We start from the raw sequence: 19273 nt of genomic DNA, 5'->3' as shown, positions 1-19273 counted from the left end.
AATGTATCTTAGTTTGATGTGAATCTTAATTTTGAAATATAAATCTGTGTTTTGTTACTTTACCCACAAAGCTGTAACTGGCCAGCATCTACTGCTGGCCAGAACACAACAGGCATTTTTCAGATTTTGATTAAAGATTTGAAATAAAATTGATAATAACCACGTTATACAGCATGGACAGCATCATGATCTTTAAACTTTAGCACTGTGCCTGACCTTTGGCCTCATACCTCTTCACAGAAGACAGCAAGATTTGAGAAAAATTCTCTTTTAGTGATAGAGTGGCACAAAATGTGAATGAGGTCAAATGTTGGATCATTAGAGTGGGAGGAGGGATCCCACTGGTGTTCATATCTGAAAGGACAGGAAGATTGTTGGTAAGTAATCAGCACTCAGGCCTGTTTTAGACTAAAGTAAAATCTGTCATGACCTCAGAGGATTTGGAGAACGTCAGCCAGCACAGACCTGTCAGCGCACACACACACCTGTCTTTCATTAGTCAGCCACAGACTTTTGCTGTGACAGATTGGTGACCTCATTAGGACTTAAGTGAAATATACTACACTCCCATATTTTACCGCAGATATCTAACTTTAACACACAAATTAGATAGAGCCTTCTCTCTGAACCTTCAAATCAGCATGTTTAACCACTTTCTGCATTTTCCCACTTAATGCAATTAAAAAACACATACATGTTGATATATATTTTTAATGGTATTATTACATAAAGATTTTTGTCGTACATACATTTTTATGAAAAAAACAATCTGGTAGAAAAAATATTGCTCTGGGATGCGATCACACAACGCAGTGGCAACACAGAGCATTGTAACAAGACACACAGCATCAAGAAACTACAGATTGCCATCTGCATAAATACAGTGTGGAAAATGCTTCATTCATGTGCTACATGCTTTTCATGAGAAACATCAGTTGTACAGCTGAACATCAACAGAAACACTGGCTAACACTGGGCTACAATGGCTTTATTCCACTGTAATAACCGGTGTAATAACTTTAACATATGAAGCTACATATTTTTTACTTCTCCTCTATGATCGTGTTCATATTCTGTTGCCATGTTCACCAACAATGTGTGTTCAATTGTAATTGGTAAAACTGAGGATGGATGTGGTTCAGGATGCAAAATGATAATTTGGTAATGCTTACGATTACAACAATATAATACAGCACATTTAAATTATTATACAGCTCTGAAGGATGTAAGTGTGAGTTTGACACTGACCTGATCATGTTTTGAAGATACAGTCAAGAGACTCACAGCAGTGCCTAAAATAATATATAGAATTCTGTTTATGGACACAAATTTCATCCTGTTTTCTCACCTACTTAAATACAGTTTGTTTATTTATCAACCTTCACTCATATCTGGGTAAATGTAGTTTTTTTTAGGTGTAACGGCCAAAAAAGTCTCTGTTTGGTGGCAGGAGTGCTGAATGAGATTTCTTTGGTTTGGCGTATGAAATAAAACTACTTCATTGTTTGGGTTATAATAAAACTGCTGCCGCTGTCCGAGGTGTCTCACACATTAAAAAAACATTACTGTAGGCATAAAACTTTCCTACAATTGAAATACGTTAGTTTGAAGTTTTGTAAACCAAAAACCTCCATGTACGCAAACAAATAGAAATATTTCTTTTTTCTGTGAGACAGGGTGGCTTCATAACGTAAGATGAGACAATCTTATGTAAATGGCCTGTATTTATATAGCGCTTTTCTAGTCCCTAAGGACCCCAAAGCGCTTTACATATCCAGTCATCCACCCATTCACACACACATTCACACACTGGGTGATGGCAAGCTACAAAAAGTGCAAACTAAATATAGAGCGTTCTGATACGCGTTTAAAACGTTTGCACTCACTGCTGTGTGCTCAAATAGTTTCGTCATAGATTAATATGCATTTTTTTTGCCAGTGGAGTAAATTCATGACACTGATTTCAAACAAGTGTTTTATAAAATGTGCAGCCGTCTCCAATAAGTCAAACAATTACATTAAAGACAATATTTGATTTTTAAACCAAACTCTGAGACATTCTGCGTTCCTCACCACCAAGCTTTTCTTTTTCCCCTGAGATGTCCCGGTGCTCCTATGAGGTCATTGCCATCTGATACACCTACAGCTTGAACCTTCCTCTACACAAGCGGCGGCTCTTTCTTGGCATCTTTATCCCTGTGGTGACGGCGGTGTGCGCTCCTCCTGGGTGGAATGCTGGGAGGTCGTGACTCTGGATTTTTTGGGGGGACAGCCGGTTGCTAAAATGATAGTTTTGATGGACAGTTTTCTCCATGATCCCTCACAGCTGTCCAAGAAAAAAGAGGAGCCTCCAGAGAGCCAGTCCACGTTTTCTTGCTCATTATCACAAATCTGGTGTTCCTAAAAAGTTGGCCGGTGTGTATGTTCAGGCTGAATCACTGAGAGACATTGTTATATCTCAAAAAGTGGCTTGAAAATACAGATTACATCAAAAAGTGATCACAGCATGTGTGACTTAACCAACATGAAAATATTCATGACCTCATTATTTTTTAGTGTTTAAAGCTGAAATCCATTATCTGCTTTAGATGTGTCACCTCCCTGCTAATTTTAGACATAATATAAAACGTTACTTTTTCAGATCGGACTTTGAGATACGTTTTTTGGCCTAATGAAATTAGACGCAACATAATTTCATAAAATAATTGCAAATTTTAAATGATTTTCCTCTGAAATGACATGTTTTATTAGAAGAATAAAAGGCCCCCATACAAAGAATGTATGACTGAAAAGTCACAATGGTGTTTCGCCAGCTTCATTTGATCATCATTTTATTTATCATTTAACAAAACAAAACAAAATAACTATGTAGTCCTCACTCGAGTCATAATCAGTCATAGCATGTTGTCAAGCTGCGATACTGGCAGATCAGTTCGCAGCCTCAGCTTTTCCTTTCAAGTCACATCTGACTCAGTGAATCTCAGATCAGTTGTCATTGCTGTTCTGTGTGGAGGGTTCTTGGTACTGTCCTCCCTTACTTCTAGCTTTCCATATATGAACATAGAAAGATGAGGAGGCAGGCAACATTGCCTTATGCTTTCCACCTGGACACATGGATGGGTGGGGCAGTCTAGAACAGAAGCACGTGACCAAAAATACATTACTGCAGACAGAAATAATCTCCTATCCACCAGTGGTCCTGAACGAAATCGCTTTTGTTTAGCCAGGGGGGGTAGTGTCATTATTGCAAGATTAAGAGCATCATTCTTATTCTTGCAAGTGTGATTTCTATTTTTAGAATCAATTGCACACATTTTGATTTCGTTTTGCAAGCTGCTGATTTCACACAGATCCACTGCCCAAACGTGCAGAGATTTGCCAATCTCTGCACCAGGGTTGTAATAGTTTTGCAATTTTCATCAGTTTTTTATTTTTATTTAGCTTCGACTTCAGATTTTCAATTTTATATCAGTTTTAATTAGTTTTAACCAATTCTTTTTGTAATGGTACATTTTAATTTGAATTTATCCAAACTAAACACAATATTTTCTTTATTTACTTTGCTCTTGTTCTTTTGCAGTACCACATCCTAAGCAGAACAAACTGAAAGTCTCTCTGTCAAATACTCCTCATCAAGAATATTTCTAATGTTATGGATTTCAGCTTCATCGGTATGTACACGGATGACGACGTAAAACGTGACAGAGCATCGTTAACTCAAACACAGCATCCAGCTATTGTCATAGCTTCAAAAAAGAAAAGCTCAGCAGTTGTACCTGTCAGCCCTTTGAGGTTTTTCACACAGTCTGTAGATACCTGGAATGCTTTGAATGTGATAAATAACCATTGTCAGTTTATGGGGTACGTCCATTTGTCCAATTTCTATAAACCTATCCAAACCTGTACTTGGGCCAGTACTTGACTTGCGTATGCCTCGGTGTGGTTCCTGCTTGGATGTTTGCCTTTGCCGCGGGTGGCTTTGGAGGTGGTGGGAGTGGGGTTTTCCTCCTCTCTTTGCTCCTGTCTGTGATGGTGAAGCCTTGCTCGCCCTTATCGTGCATGCTGACCCTGGGCAAGAAGTGGGTAGAGACATGTTGGGATTTGACCCGGGGGCTGGAGCCCATTTTAGCTTTCCCCCTCTTATTAAGGGCCACAAACCACTCGCGACCTGTCCTGTGGTTCCTGTGGATTACTGAGGCATAAGTGTTGTAGCTGTTCTCCTGGAAACGTTCCCTGAACTTACAGTCATCCGTGAACCGTTCCTACAAAAGAAAGGAAATGCAGGGTGTTAACAAGTATTATTCCGTGTCATTTTCTTGTATTTCTTTCTTGTTTTCTGAATAATTGAACCTTGCTGTATTTGCAAACAGTCCCAAGTCATTTTCACACACGTGATTCTTGATCTGTGCATATCCAAACATGTAATGTAACCTAAACTTGTTTACCTTGTGAGTGGACACAGAAAAAGTCATTACTAAATCTTTTAGCATTATTATTTTATTTCATTTTTTGCAAGAAGATCTCACTTTCACATCAGCACATACACACAACTACTGTGAAAAGCTTCTGTGCTTTCTGTGACAAATTTCCTTTGCTGTGAGATTTTTGTCCTTTTCCTGCAAAACCGGAAATGCACACGTGAGGATTTACTGTTCATGTCGTGGTCTGGGTGGTTTTCCACAGCATCAGCTCCTCCCCACTGGGTGGAGTCTTTGTTGTTCCTCACCTGATGGCAATCGTACCAGCAGTATTTATGACCGGCGCACTCAACTGGTCTTCACCAGATTATCTGCCAACTTTAGTCATTTCTCGGCCTCACGTCCGTTCCTTGGTGACTAATCGTGTGTATTAACCGTATCTCTGTTTTTCTCGTCAGCCTCTGAAACCCACCTACCAAGCTCTCCTGGATACCAGTTTGCTGCCGCCGGTAATCCCTCTCCGTTTTGGAGCTGCCATTCTCTCCTGCCTGCCTCCCTGCATTGCATGCAGCACCCACCTGGACCTCTCCTGCCTCCCCCCTCCACGCAACCCCCACCTGCAAGCTTGTAAGACAGCTCAGTGTACTATCCTTAGATTCACTCGCAACCCTCTGTGGGATTCCCCTGACTGCTCTGTCCTCTGTTTCAGTGCCCTGGCCCGCCACAGTTTCCCCTGCCCAGTACCTGCACCCAGTTATCCCTGCCATCTAGTTATCATCACAGTATTTTTCTCTCGCCTCAGACATCTAGTTTATGTTCATTGATTCTAGTCTGCACTTTCTGTTAGCCTCTGAGCATTGTAAAATAAAATCTCTTTTCGTTACACCTCACCCCTGGCCTCCGGTTTTGAATCTGCACTTGAGTCCATCCCATGTCCACGGGCCACTGCGCCTGACAGTTCACCTACCAAACTCTACCTTCAGGTCCACTTACAGAAACCTGAACTGAACCTGGACCTGCACACACTATAAAAATAGCATGAATTTACATTTCTAATGAGACAGCTGGGTCATGCTTGTGCTGCAATAATTGCAACAGATGTGCAGAAGCATCAGATACTCCTTGGTGATGGGTTTAATAAGTCATCTACATCAGCGGTCCCCAACCCCCAGGCCTCGGACCGGTACCGGTCCGTGAGTCGTTTGGTACCAGGCCGCGAGAGTTGAGGCTCAGGTGTGAAATGTATGGTTTTCAGGGTTTTTATCGGTTTCCAGCGTTATTTTGTTATCGTTTTTATCGTTAACTCGGTTTTCCTGAGTATTTTCACGTGTGTTATGAATAAATCTTCTTCTTTTTTGGTACCGGTACTAGTTTTATTTTGTTGTATTTATCCGCGACACCTTAAAGGCCGGTCCGTGAAAATATTGTCGGGCATAAACCGGTCCGTGGCGCAAAAAAGGTTGGGGACCGCTGATCTACATGATTTCATTATCACAGTCACACCTTCACTGACAGCAGCAAAGCCACAAAACTCAAAAGGCATCTGCTATTGAACTCATTCAGGAAGAACTTCAGAACGAAGACATGGGCCGGCGTTTTTATGATCATTCTTCTTCTTACAATTTAATCAGCAGAGTTATTGTATTTTTCTAAACTGTGTTGGATAAGATGGATTTTTCCTCATGTTGAAACAAAAGTTTTCATCCCACCCAGGTTCTCAAACAGAGGATGAGGAATGGGGCAGGTTTAAATCAGACTACTCGTGTATGAATAGTGCAGATAATATCAGCAAGTCTGCAAAGTAAAATCCTTAATGAATTATTACTAATAATCTAAATGATCCAAATATTATTCCCAAACACTGCTTAACATGCCTGCGATAGTTTGGTTATCCAAGAAGAACCATAAAGCTTAAAGTTTTCCAGATGGACCTGACGCACATAGTTGGACTGCATCAAAATTGTATTATTTGGGTCGCAGGTTTGATCAGACTTTGTCTACCAAAGTATTAGAAAGAGATGTAAAAATGTAACACTGGCATGCAGCACTGCATTCTGCACACGTGTCATGCACAGAGATGCAGATATTCATTGAATGTTCCCGTTTTGTGCCTAAATATATCTCGGGTGGGAAACTTTGACATGTACCCAGGGATGCCGGCTTTCTTGCTGCAGCATGACTTCCTTGTATAACCTCCTGCCATTCTGAAATAAAACAAACTGTTCTGCTTTGCTGAAGAGTGCAGCATAGCAGAAAATGATGCCATTACAGCATTCGGTAAACATGCCAGTCACAGGAGAGTGCACTGCGGCCGCAGCAGAACAGCGCAAACCTTTAAGTTATTCAAAGTGACCGACTGTTTCTTTTAGTTGTTGTTTTTAAAGGACGATTTTAAGAAAAAAGTATAGAACTCCAGAGTCACAGCTGTGGGTGGACTGAAATGAAATGCTACATTTGAGCAACTTACCGTCTCTGGAACCAGTCAGGGAATTAGACGTTGGAAACAAATCCACTGGAGCGTGTATGAATGTACTCTCTCACACACACATGCAGGCACGTATACACACATAAGCATGCATACCAAGAAGAAGATTTGGCCCGTGCTGCGTTTCATAGGATTTAATAGCTGCAGCCAGATTCCAGAGATCTCATTGTAAAAATCATAATGCTTGTACAGCTGTTTAACCTGGCTCCTACCCTGCAGGATAGGTTACAGTCTTTTAAAGGGTCCGTTCCCATGATCCTTGATATATATACATGCATATATACATATATATATATATATCAAACATCTTGTAGAGACTCGGTACAAAGGTAAGACATAACACATCCTACATTTTTCCAACTAAATGTGCTGTGATTTTAAAATGATCCTTTACTGAAATATAGTGAAACAAAGCATACAGCGTAGTTCAGTTTATTTAAATAAAAAACGAAACCTAAGTGTCAAAATGAGCTTTGGTGACTGTGGAGGCTGTTTGACTGCAACTGATTTCTTAACATTGTCATGGTCAAGAAACTAGTTTGTGTTGAATTGAACTTTGTGGCATGGCGAATGATCCTGATGGAAACAGGCGTCAGAAGATGAGTACACTGCTGTCATAAAGGATGGACGTGCTCAGGAACAATATTAATGTAGGCTGCGGCCTTTGAACATATTCATTTGATACCAAGTGTCCCAAGAAAAAAATCCACCATACCATTACATCACCACAAGCAGCCTGAACTGTTGATATAAGGCAGGACGGATCCATGCCGTCATATTGCATTCCAAATGTCACAGCAGAAACTGAGACTCATCAGACCAAGCAGCGTGGTCTTCTGGTGCTGTAGCCCGTCTCGCTCAGAGTTCAGTGTGCTGTGCATTCACAGATGTTCTTTGGTAGGCTTTCTTTTTTAACAAGTGGTTATCTGAGCTGCTGTTACCTTCCTATCACTTGGAAGTCTTTCTATTCTCCTCTGATCTCTGGCATGAATTATTTTCTCTTTTTTTACATAATTAACTTTGGGCTGTAGACATGTTTGTGTGGGATACTCTTAGTATTTCAGCACTTACAGAAATACTCAACCAACAACATGAAGTTGTAACTTAACTCACCTTTCTTCTCTGAACCTGGTATATAACTTGACTGTACATGATACAGTTCCATTTATACAATCATTTGCATAAAAGGAGACCAGTTGTTACAAAGTAATACATTAGATTACTTTTTATTGTAACAAAGGATATAATGCATGAGTGTTTTAATTTAAACGATCAATTATTTAGTTACTTAATAGCTTCTCTGTTCTGTTTGTTAGGAAACAAGAAAAAAAAAGACAAATCCTGACATATTTGTAATGCTTCTGTTTCCCTCTGACTCACACACACGATCCTGCTGTTGTGTTAGTCAGGTTATCTGATCTGATGGCAGAGATGTCATCAAAGGCCTGAACACCTGCCATTATTTTGTGCCTCAGTGATGATAAGTGTCTCCTGAAGGACTCTACTTCACATTTTGAAGTGCAGGCTGAGCACAGCTCCTGGTGGTGAGGCCTTTCAATGACTGGTTGTGCCACAATTTTCTCCAGCTAAACAAAAACAAAACTGAGGTAATAGTCTTTGGCGCCAAAGAAAAACGATTACAGGTCACCAGAGAACTTCAATCTATACATCTAAAAACCACAAACCAGGCGAGAAATTTGGGTGTAGTGATGGATGCAGACCTAAACTTAGAAAAACACATTAAGACAATAACAAAGTCAGCTTACTATCACCTCAAGAATATATCAAGGATAAAAGATCTGATGTCTCAACAGGACCTGGAAAAACTAGTCCATGCATTCATCTTTAGTAGGCTTGATTACTGTAACAGCATCTTTACAGGTCTACCTAAAAAATCAGTCAGACAACTACAGCTCATTCAGAACTCTGCTGCTCGAGTCCTCACTAAGACCAAAAAAGTGGACCACATCAGTCCAGCTCTGAGGTCCTTACACTGGCTGCCTGTCCGTCAGAGGATAGACTTTAAAGTTCTGATGCTGGCCTATAAAGCTCTGAATGGTTTAGGACCAAAATACATCAATGACCTCCTGACCCAGTATGAACCTTCCAGATCCCTCAGGTCATCTGGATCCGGTCTTTTATCAGTTCCCAGAGTCAGAACCAGACACGGAGAAGCTGCATTCAGCTTTTATGCTCCTTATATCTGGAACAAACTCCCAGAAAGCCTCAGATCAGCTGAAACACTCAGTTTATTTAAATCCAGGTTGAAGACTCACCTGTTCTCAGCTGCATTTGAATAAAGCACCAAATCCACACTTTAAGCTTAAATTTCAAAACTTACATTTAACTACTGATTTTATCTACTGTTCTGATTTTATCTGTTTTGATTTTATATACTGTTTTGTTTGTTTGTTTGTTAATTAGTTAGTTAGTTTATTTGCTTGTTTTAATCAATTTTAAATCATGCTTTTTATTTGTTCTTGTTTCTAATGTCTCTGTAAAGCACTTTGAATCACCTTGTTGTTGAATTGTGCTATACAAATAAACTTGCCTTGCCTTGCCTTGCCTAATTAATTATTTCATTTGTGACAAATTAAAGTGATTAGTGGTATTTTCTGCCACTACACAGGCTTGCTTTTAGCTATGTATGTGTGTATCACTCTCTCTTTTATCTATAACCCCTCCCTCACTGTTTGTTTAACAAATGCTGGCGACCCTTTCACCTTTCAGAAGATTATGTTTGCGATAGCCTGCTGAGTAGGTCACGCAGAGCAATGTGCATCTGTCTCCTCGCCCATTATTCAGCGAATAAACTGCCACTGTGAAAACATCTAAACAGTAAATATGACAGACGATGCAACAGATACAGTTCATCACGTCACCTGACACCCTGCCGCGAGGCCTGAGCCTGAGGCCCCCGAGGTTTTACATCCACCAAATCATCAAGGCAGTTAAATAGCACAGTGCAGCTGTAGTCACAGATTGGAGTTTAACTGTACAAATATTCCTCTGAAGGCAGAGCCGCTCTGGAGGCAAAAATACACTCCAACTGCAGGAAGCAACGAGACTATCAGAGTGCGAGGCATCTAACCAGCGAAGCTCTACTACAAAGAAAGAAAATATCAACTATATAAGCTGCAATGTGCACAAGAATATAAGCGTAAAAGCCTGAGATCATCCTGCAGAGGCAGCAAAGTGTTGAAATGTGACAAGAAAAAATCTGAACTCCACCTATCAAGGCAGATGTCACTGAAAGTTTCAGAGTTATTTTACAGATAATAATATGCTATATATAGAAAATGGATCTGAAAGTGAGGCCAATGTTGAAGCGGCTTAAACATGCATTCCTTCAACTAACCAGCAGGAGGCAACTCTCATTTGTATAGATGTCTATGGCTTCTTGCTCTATAGTCTGAATAAAAGCTTTCCTGGGGAGTTCATAAGGTCAGTCACTACTTTCAAGTCATAACGAACACATGAAATTTATCAGTATGACTCATGGTCCTCATTAGAGTTAAAAATGAGGTTAAAATAGTTAGAACTACATCGTTAGCCAATGACAGTGTACCCAGTGTAGTGTAAAAGGTTTTGTGGTCACACTCGTGATCTATGAGGTTATAAAACATGAATGTAGCTTCCAGAGTGGAAAAGAAGCCAGTGCAAATTGCATTAAACCAGAATTCTATGTTAAGGCCACCAGATTGCAATACCTACAGCTGCAGGAAGATTTCTGCTCCCGTACTGGTCTATGGGATAAAGGATTTCTGATTTGACCTCTGTTAACACTTTTTCCTGATGAGTTTATTGGGTCAAACACTCTCCAAAGTGTAGCTTTTGCTCAGAATTGAGGACCATCTGTGGCATATTTGACTTCACTTGTCAAGTGACTGTGAAAACACTCATCTCGAGGCCTCAAAATCAGAGACGGTATATCAAGAACACTTTTGTAGGGGCCCATAAATAATCCTTGGAAACATTAAGGTGTGATGCTTGGTCCATATAAACTAAAAAACACACAAAACCACCAACAGATTAGGATTACAGTGTCGGTGACCTCTGCATAGTATAAGCCATGCAGTTCATGGCATGGAGTTGTGGTACCAAGCAGAAAATCCCTGATCCAGTGATGATTGTAAGGTAAGGTTTAATTATTAAGCGCTTTTCGTAGACAGGCAGTCACAAGGCGCTGTACACAAAGGTTAAAATAAAGAAAACATTAAGTAATAAAATAGACAATATAAACAATGCAAAAGTATTGATTAAGTTTTTAACTGCTTTTTAAAGGTTTCCACAGTGTCAGCCAAACGCAGTTGTGGTGGTTCCACAGCCTTGGTGATTGTGTACTCAAGACTTCCAGAAGAACAAAATAATTATCTTTAGTTTGAGGCAATACCCAACAGCGCTATGTCACATTGTTTTCTCCTAATATCCAGCTGATGTAGTTTACATTGAAATCTTGTTTGCGAAGAACTGAGACCTCGAAAAAGTTTATTTCAGGGCTAATATAAGCTGGTTAACAAATCTCTGCTGGTGAATAGCACACAGTCACATGTGTATAATTTTAATAACAAGCTGTGGCTGAGAATCCACTTTGAGGGAAAACGCTGCATCGCTTCCCACTGACATGGTTTCATGAAACAATGCTGGGAGCTGAGGGGCCATAAATCGCTCAGCGTGAGCACCGCTGCAGCTCACAGACGCTCCGGCTCTCCGATTGTTGCTTGTCCAGCTGATTGTTTACTCAGCATATTGATTTTCAGTTCATGGCTCACTCCTCTTTATACTATCAGACGTCCCAGACTGGAATTAATCTGCTCTTCACATTAGCACATGCTAATCGGGAGCTGCTTCTATGTCTGTGCGTGCCAAGACTCCCGCTGATGACTCGTCAGTGCGGCTGGTTGTTGGCTGTCCGGCCTGCTCACGGCGGCAAGGCCAAGCTGCTGTGGGTAGATTTGGGCTTACTGTGTGTTTGGGGGAATTTGAAAATCTTCAAAACTGTGCCTACAGATTACAGCAGTGTGCCTTGACATGTTGATGTCAGATTTAGGGATTTTTGTTATGCAGCACAGATATAAAGCTGCACAAGCTAATAAATAAAACAAACAGAAAAGATTCTAATGAATAAATGCACCACGAGTCCAAACGATGTTTGATTCCAGCAGAAATCAGCATCATATCAGCAGAAAATAACCGTTAACAAATTCTGGTGCTGAGTTTATATGTTTGCAGGAAGTCTCAGAGCACGACGAGTGGTCAACAAAGACAATACTTAAAGTTTTTAGGTCTTTGCAGGTATGTTTTTATAAGACATTTGCCACTTTCATCCAGCTTTACACTTCTTGACAGACCCATTTCTAGCAGCAGCAGTCACCAGTGCACTACACTATATGCTACAGAGCGGCATATTCACTAACCAAACAAGGTGAGTGACTAACACTTGAGCATAATTACAAGTAGCAGGTATTTGTCTCCATATGTAGTTTGTTCTTAGAAAGCTAAAGCTAGCTATGTGTTAGCAAGCTGCTATAGTTAGCTAGTGCACTCACAAAGAATAATGGTGCTTTCTGAATAATCGATCATATACTCTGTCAAGATTTACAAGTTTAATACAGATCATTACCGAATGCTTTTACGCTCATTAGCATACCGAATGTCCCACTTCTTTCTTGTGTTAGCGTTTCATGTTTAATTGTCTGTATCCACGTCTTGTCCTCATGTTTTTCATTTAGGTAGCTTACAAAGACTTTAGTAGTATAGCACCAACAGTCATGACAATGCTCTATATATATTAGAAGGTAAAGACCCTACAATAATACACAAAAAATCCAACAATCTGACGACCCTCTATGACCAAGGGCTTGGCAAATGTGGGAAGGAAAAAAATCCCTTTTAACAGCAAGAAACCACCGGCAGAACCAGGCTCAGTGAAGGGCAGCTATCTGCCATGATCTGAGTGGCAAACTTAATTCTGAGTTTGGCACAAAAACTCAAACTACAAAAACTTATTAGTTACAGTTTTTGTAGCATCAACTATTATTTCACATGTCATCACTGCAAGTTACCAGATTTCACTTGGATTCCACACTCACCATATCCCTGCTAGTGTTCTGTGTAATCCACTTTAATAGTTTGTGGACGAATACACATTGTAATTACAGGTCTGCAGCTGGATGATAATGTTGATCAGTGTCTGCCTGATATGGAAAAAGGCAGCTTGCTAGCAATAATAATATGATGAACATACAATATATAAGCATATATGACAGTGTAAACATTAGTAAGGCCCTGACCTTTATAAATCCAAACTGCACATAACTAATTAATCATATTAAAAGCTGCTTAATTGGGCAACAACATTCCAGTCAGCACTTGCTTTGTGCCCCCTCAAGTATCCACACACTGTATGTGCTGAGTGAATTTAATAGTGTAGGAACTGAGTGGGATACTTACAGTTGCGTGCAGCCGTCCTCTTTTATTCATGGCCAGGAATCTGTTACTGTAGACCCCTTTGATACCGATGACCCCCTGAGAAACCGCAAAGAGCTCCAGGACACCTAAGAGGACAAACAACATGATCTGATGATTGACTGGTGACAGGATGTATTTTTACTCGTCTTGTGATTTTCTGTCTCTTGCTGCTCGTCCTCACTCCGAATAACAGACTTTGACATGATCTACTCTGCTGTCATGTCAGCGCTATTATCCTGTTCAGCTGCACCGTTGAGACTTATCTCTTAGTGGGCTCTTTAGTAGGCTTCTTTAGATCGCTAGTGTTTGCATGAATAGAAAAAAGGGAACACGGAGCAGTAGTTCTATCTTTAATTATTCCAAATCTCTATGACGAAAGATTTTTATGGGCTGTTTTGGAGGAATCAGTTGTTATGAGTAAGAACCAAACTGAGGGATACTGGTGTATAAAATATTTGGGGGCCACAGAAGAACACCTCCTGAGGCACAAACCTATCGCCACCATCGCCTCCTTCAGTGTTCATGGCGTGTTTAATGGCTGAACACTGAAGGACCAAATACCAAAGTTGCTTCATACAAAAATAATAAGCAAAACCATTTTATTATTAATGAAAACATTTTATGCAAACGTAAAAGTGTACCGTTAAAGTGTTACTATGAAGATGTGCAAAGTGTTTGTTATTTACATCAAATATACCATATGAAATGTTCTGAACAAATGCACGTGCCTAACTGGACATGCCACTGAACTGGACCACGTTTGGAGGATTGTCAGTGATTTGTAGTGCAGCTAGCTGACTACTTAAACAGACCATCCACAAAGTTATTCCTTTAGTTATGATTAGTAAATTAGTTTATCTTGCTAACAAAGCTTGATATTCTCCAAAAAGTTGATTCTGTTCATCTGGACGTAGCGTTTTGTGGGAGAAACGTTTCGTCACTCATCCAAGTTACTTAATCTCAGTGGTCATTGATCAGTGGTTGTTGATCAGTGGTTATGATACTTTGCATAATTAAGATTAAGTTGCTGACCTCCCAGCCCATTGTTCCTTCAGTGGGCTGGTTTCAGTCATTATGCAAATGTACTGTTTATAAGATTTGGGGAAACCTGCAGTCAGCTGAGACTGAAGAAGTCACCTGGATGAGTGACGAAACGTTTCTCCCACAAAACGCTACGTCCAGATGAATGGAATCAACTTTTTGGAGATTTACTTTCCTGGATGATTGAGCATGCATCAAAAAGCTTGATATTGTTGATCCTATAATACCCTTGGTATCATATTTGATAAATACGTTTCTGAGACATGATCAGACATGATCAGTGCTCGCCATAATTTCAAAATGTTATGGACAAAATTCTTTTTTTTGTCTAAAATTAACATTGTTGTTAACAAAAAGTTGCCAAAAACACTCAATTGATACAAATGTGATACAAAACATATATAATAAAAATATAATAAAAAATATATCATACACAGCATGATATAGCAAAAAAAAGTGGATTTTGTTATAAGGGTTGATAAACATCTCAGTTCTAAAAAAATCTGAATTTTCTGGCTATTTTTTGATGGACTGGGTCTTACAGGGTTAAGTGATAGCATGTTGAACTAAACCTTACCTGTGCTGATGGCTTATGTGAGTATTTGAGCCATGAATAAACTTGGATAAATACACTTTTTTTCAATTAGAGGAACAACACACAGGCTCAGAGACTACTGCAGGGGAGAGTAATGACTGAATGCCATACAAAAGTATAGAGAAAACCTAAGCTTAATATGATTTATGAGGGAAATATAAACAGCAAGACTGTGTGAATGCAGCTGTGCTGATCTTTATGTAACTAAAATTTCAATCAGATTCTTTTTATGATAAAAAAAAAAAACTTTGAGAAAACTGTAAATTGTGGGGTGTGGGGCATAAATCCTTTTCTGCTTCTGAAGCGGTCAATGCCAGAAGAAGTCCCTGAACCTCTGCATTAAACAAAAGATTAAATATAATGAACTGTGAAACTAACTCCCCAAAAATGCACACACACTGTTGGACCCACACAGAAATAAATCAATAAATAAAGAACCGCTGTCCTGAAGCAGAAAGGTCTCGCATCCAAACTCGAATGTGAGCATTTGAGTTAAATCTAAGAGTTGAATCTGATGCTGCGTGATGGTAAAAGAATCTTCATATTACAAATCCAAGACGCCCAGTCTCCTGCTAGTCTGCTGCCCTGTCATTCAGGCTTCAAAACCACATGGCTGAAATCCATGTAACCTGACAACTCTTCTAAAGGGGACCATGAAATGGAGGCACAAGTGCACTTTCACGGTGAGCTTTTGCTGTTTCGTCAACGGATGAGCGATGAAGGATCTGATGGTGCAGTAAAAGCTGAAAATCTGATTTATGGCTTTAGTTTTGTGGCCTAGCTGACACAGGACTTCATAAACAGAGAGGTGGGACTTTTTGCATTTTGAAACAGCTAAATTTAACAGTTCATTTTCCCTTAAGGGTTTTTATTTAGATAAATGTTTACTGTCAAATTGCACATTACTTTGTGCTGTCACTTAGAAACTAGTGTTCATGGTCAACATCTACTTGAGTGTGAAGGAGTTTTTAGTGTGAACAGATAGCTTTCAAAGTGCCAGGCATGCTCTAAAAGTCAGATTATTTAGTGAAACTGTGATGTTAGTCATCTCCCTGTAGAGGTGTAAATGAATTTGAAACAGGGGGAAATGGTTACACCTCAGACATTTCAAGTCATAATTCAATTTTCCAAATCTATAGGGGGATTTTTTTTAGTTCGTCCCTTCAGAAACACACAGGCAGCTGTAAGATTCATACCCAACCTATACATTTAACTATATTACTCTGTGATTCCAGAATTCTGTTATGCATTTATCAGCAACAACAAATATCAACTCGTTTGTTTGATCTTTGTCATTCATGATCATTAATATTTCAGAATTTCAGCTCTAAACAATCCAGCGTGCAGGATGACGCTTAAGTCGAATATCTGCACTGCAAACATCAGCGTTTGTTTGTGGTTCCAAAATCTCATTTCTCTTAAATCATCTGAAAATCAATTTCACTTTAATACTTGAGTCTGCAGCTCAAATCATTAACTTTGCAGGTACAACAAACAATAAACGTTTTAAAAGAAATCTGTTTTTTTGTGCATATTGTCGCGTTGTTGCGATTATGTCAGTCGTGCTGAGTCGCAGTCCAATACATCCTGTTGCACCTGTTACTTCTACAAATAGTCTACCTGCCAACATCCCCGGAGAGACACAAACAAGGCTCGTCAAACAGATGCCTGCTCAGATATTTCACAGGCTCGGGCAGCCTAAGTTTAGCAGCGCGCTCCTTACCGTCTTTATGTGTAAATCATTGTTCAAACTTGCAGGGATGGCAGTCAAAATAGACATCGCTGCAGACAGAACGGGGATCAATTGGAACAAACACAGGATCCAAGTGCGCATTCTCAGCGGGACGCACCGGATTCATCCAAGCCTCAGACCTTCATAAATTAGTACTTAGGCTGCTTCGTGCACAGTGAGGCCGGACTGAATGACTTACTCAGCTGGTTGGGCTCATGGCTGCCGTTGACTCTACCGTCGGGATGAATCTGGAGATGGAAGCCGATGCCAACCCTACAGTAGAGTCTGCAAGTCCTGCGTCCCGAACGGATCCCCTCCTCCAGAAGTTGGTGCTCCAAAGAGACGTGCTGAGCTCCCGCAGCGGTGCAAATCAAGTGAGCGAAGGTCAGAAGGTAAAGAGGAACATTCATTCTTTCAAAAAGGAGACACCCGCGAGGCCACTTCTAGCATTTTGGTCTCGCTCCTGAGATCTGAGCACCAGAAACCGTGCGCACGCACTGCATGCAGCGCTCCTAGGCATTACCCCGGCTGCAGCAGCTGGAGTGGTTCTGCTGGCACGGGGATATTTATAACGCCAATGATCTCACTTCTCGATGCATGCCTGAGCTCTAAAGGACGCTCTTTCATCCAGATTTTGTCGCCGAGATGCCACTCCTGCTCAGCACCGACCCACAGCAGCGGGGCGTGATGGAAACGCGACAGACACCGCACATTTTCCAAGCAATCGTCCGCGCCAGGACGCACTGAGCGCGGCATTTTACGCACAGGGAAACGACATGTTAATAGAGCGTGGACGCGATTAATTCGCACTTGAAGCGACGAGGACAAAATATTTCGCTGTGGACGCTTCTTTCCGTAAAAGAAACACCGGACGGCAATAATGAAACACCGCTCGCAGGAGTGAATTCAGAGAGGTTCGGGCTGAGATCCTCAGGTGGTACAGCAGGGTTTTAACACTGGCTCACCGGACACTCAGGCAGCCGTATTTATAGGCCTCAGTCCACCTTTTCATCTGATGCGTCCACACATTTGGTGAACAAGCGTCAAGCTGACTAATGTATTCTGAGCAGTGTACAGTGGCGGGAGAGACAATGCAATTATCTGTTTGTGGTGTGGATTAATGCAACAAATAAATAAATAAATAAATAATATAAGGAAGATATATGAGTAACATATTTATGTATAACATTTCTCCCTCCCTTCCACCCAAGTTTGACTTTTGCTACTTCAAAAGTCATATCCCCTTGAACCTGTTGAACGACCCCGTTAGGATGGCTGTTTTTGCAGTAGATGTTACCAGGAAAAGTGCCCAAACACTGAAAGCCCCAAATAAAAACATGCCCTATAACCAGTAACACAAAGATGCAAGATTACGTGATTCTGTACAGAACTGCATATTTATTTTTGTCAGGCTTTATCTTACTGGTTCAAGGTCAGCGAAAAAAGTTTGTTAGAAGATCACAGCTCCTGTGGACCTGAAATGACACAAGTGAACAGCTTCTGCAGAGATCACTGCCTTTTGCTTGATTTCCAGTCAGTGCCCGTTCTCACTGCTTACTACACTAGCTGTCATTCTGAGGATAAACATGTCAAGCCTTAATCTGTAAACAATTAAATGTCTTTTTATGTTTTTCTTACTTATAAAATGGGCATTTTGACCCATCACAGAAAGAAAAGCATGGGTAAATCATAAAAGGATCAATCTGGATGCATCAGCTTCAAAGTCTTCTTACTTTCTGGCTTTTTGTCAAGGGAACCTCCTTAATGTAACTGATAACAGCTATGCTTTTCTTACTATGTGTGTCTAAAAATGTGTAAAAATGTCTTAGATATAGTAATCTGTCATCTTGAAACTGATGCTTACCACAGTCTGAATGTTTGTCCTGTGACAGACGAATCTTCCTTTTTCTGGTTTTCTGATTTGTTACGTGTACATGACAAATAAAAACTTGACCAAAACACATCAGCCATCCCATTTAGTTTAACCTGGCAGGATTCAGTAGTTGTCCAGCAGAACTGCACAAGTCAAATGTGTTTATTTATTTATTTATGGTGTGAAATTCCCTTTTTGAGATCTGACACAGTTTTCTTGCTAAGCTGCAGCAAAGGGATAATAAGGCCCCGTGTATGGCTCAAACAAATGTGCTTGTTGGATTATGTACTCTCTCTAGTAAACAATGCTTGAAAAGATGGTGTCTTGGGGAGTGGTGGCTGAGGGTGGGGGGGGGGGGCTGTCAGGCCCACTTTTCAATACAACCACTGCTCTAGATCTAATGATCATTAGGTTTAATCATGATTATCATGCCTAGTGGCTGATAGTTGTTTGATAGGCTCTTGCTTTCTTCTATATAGCTAAGATTTTTTGATTTTTTTGACTGTTACAGCATCTGGGTACTTGTAGGTTCTCATGCACTCAAAAGCACCGGAAGTATGCAAGTATTTAAACTTCCCCTCAAACTTCTTTTCATCTTTCACAAACTAATTTTTCCTCCATGAAAGCATCCCTTCCTTTCTTGCTCCAGTAGCAGTAG

General features: G+C 40.3%; 1 protein-coding gene across 1 annotated transcript; it reads right to left on the bottom strand.

Annotated features, from left to right (window-relative positions):
- Positions 1–744: 744 nt before the first annotated feature.
- Positions 745–18685, bottom strand: fgf5 (fibroblast growth factor 5). Its single transcript, XM_085426437.1, has 3 exons — positions 16942–18685; positions 13357–13460; positions 745–4262 (listed from the first exon to the last, which is right to left on the bottom strand). The coding sequence occupies exons 1-3, from the start codon at positions 17150–17152 to the stop codon at positions 3891–3893; spliced, it is 687 nt and encodes a 228-aa protein (XP_085282563.1). The 5' UTR covers positions 17153–18685; the 3' UTR covers positions 745–3890.
- Positions 18686–19273: the final 588 nt, after the last annotated feature.

The sequence above is a fragment of the Rhamphochromis longiceps genome, linkage group LG12, assembly GCF_057381845.1.
Source record: "Rhamphochromis longiceps isolate RC_006_pf linkage group LG12, R_longiceps_female_GT1.1, whole genome shotgun sequence".
Taxonomy (NCBI): Eukaryota; Metazoa; Chordata; class Actinopteri; order Cichliformes; family Cichlidae; genus Rhamphochromis; species Rhamphochromis longiceps.
Note: the sequence above shows the minus strand (reverse complement) of the source record. Positions and strands in the feature narration are given on the sequence as shown.

Coding starts and splice junctions, on each gene's coding strand:
- fgf5 (XM_085426437.1), bottom strand. CDS start 17,152: ATGAATGTTCCTCTTTACCTTCTGACCTTCGCTCACTTGATTTGCACC. Junction 13,461..16,941: donor CCATGAGCCCAACCAGCTGA/GTAAGTCATTCA, acceptor TTGTCCTCTTAG/GTGTCCTGGAGCTCTTTGCG. Junction 4,263..13,356: donor GAGGACGGCTGCACGCAACT/GTAAGTATCCCA, acceptor TTTCTTTTGTAG/GAACGGTTCACGGATGACTG.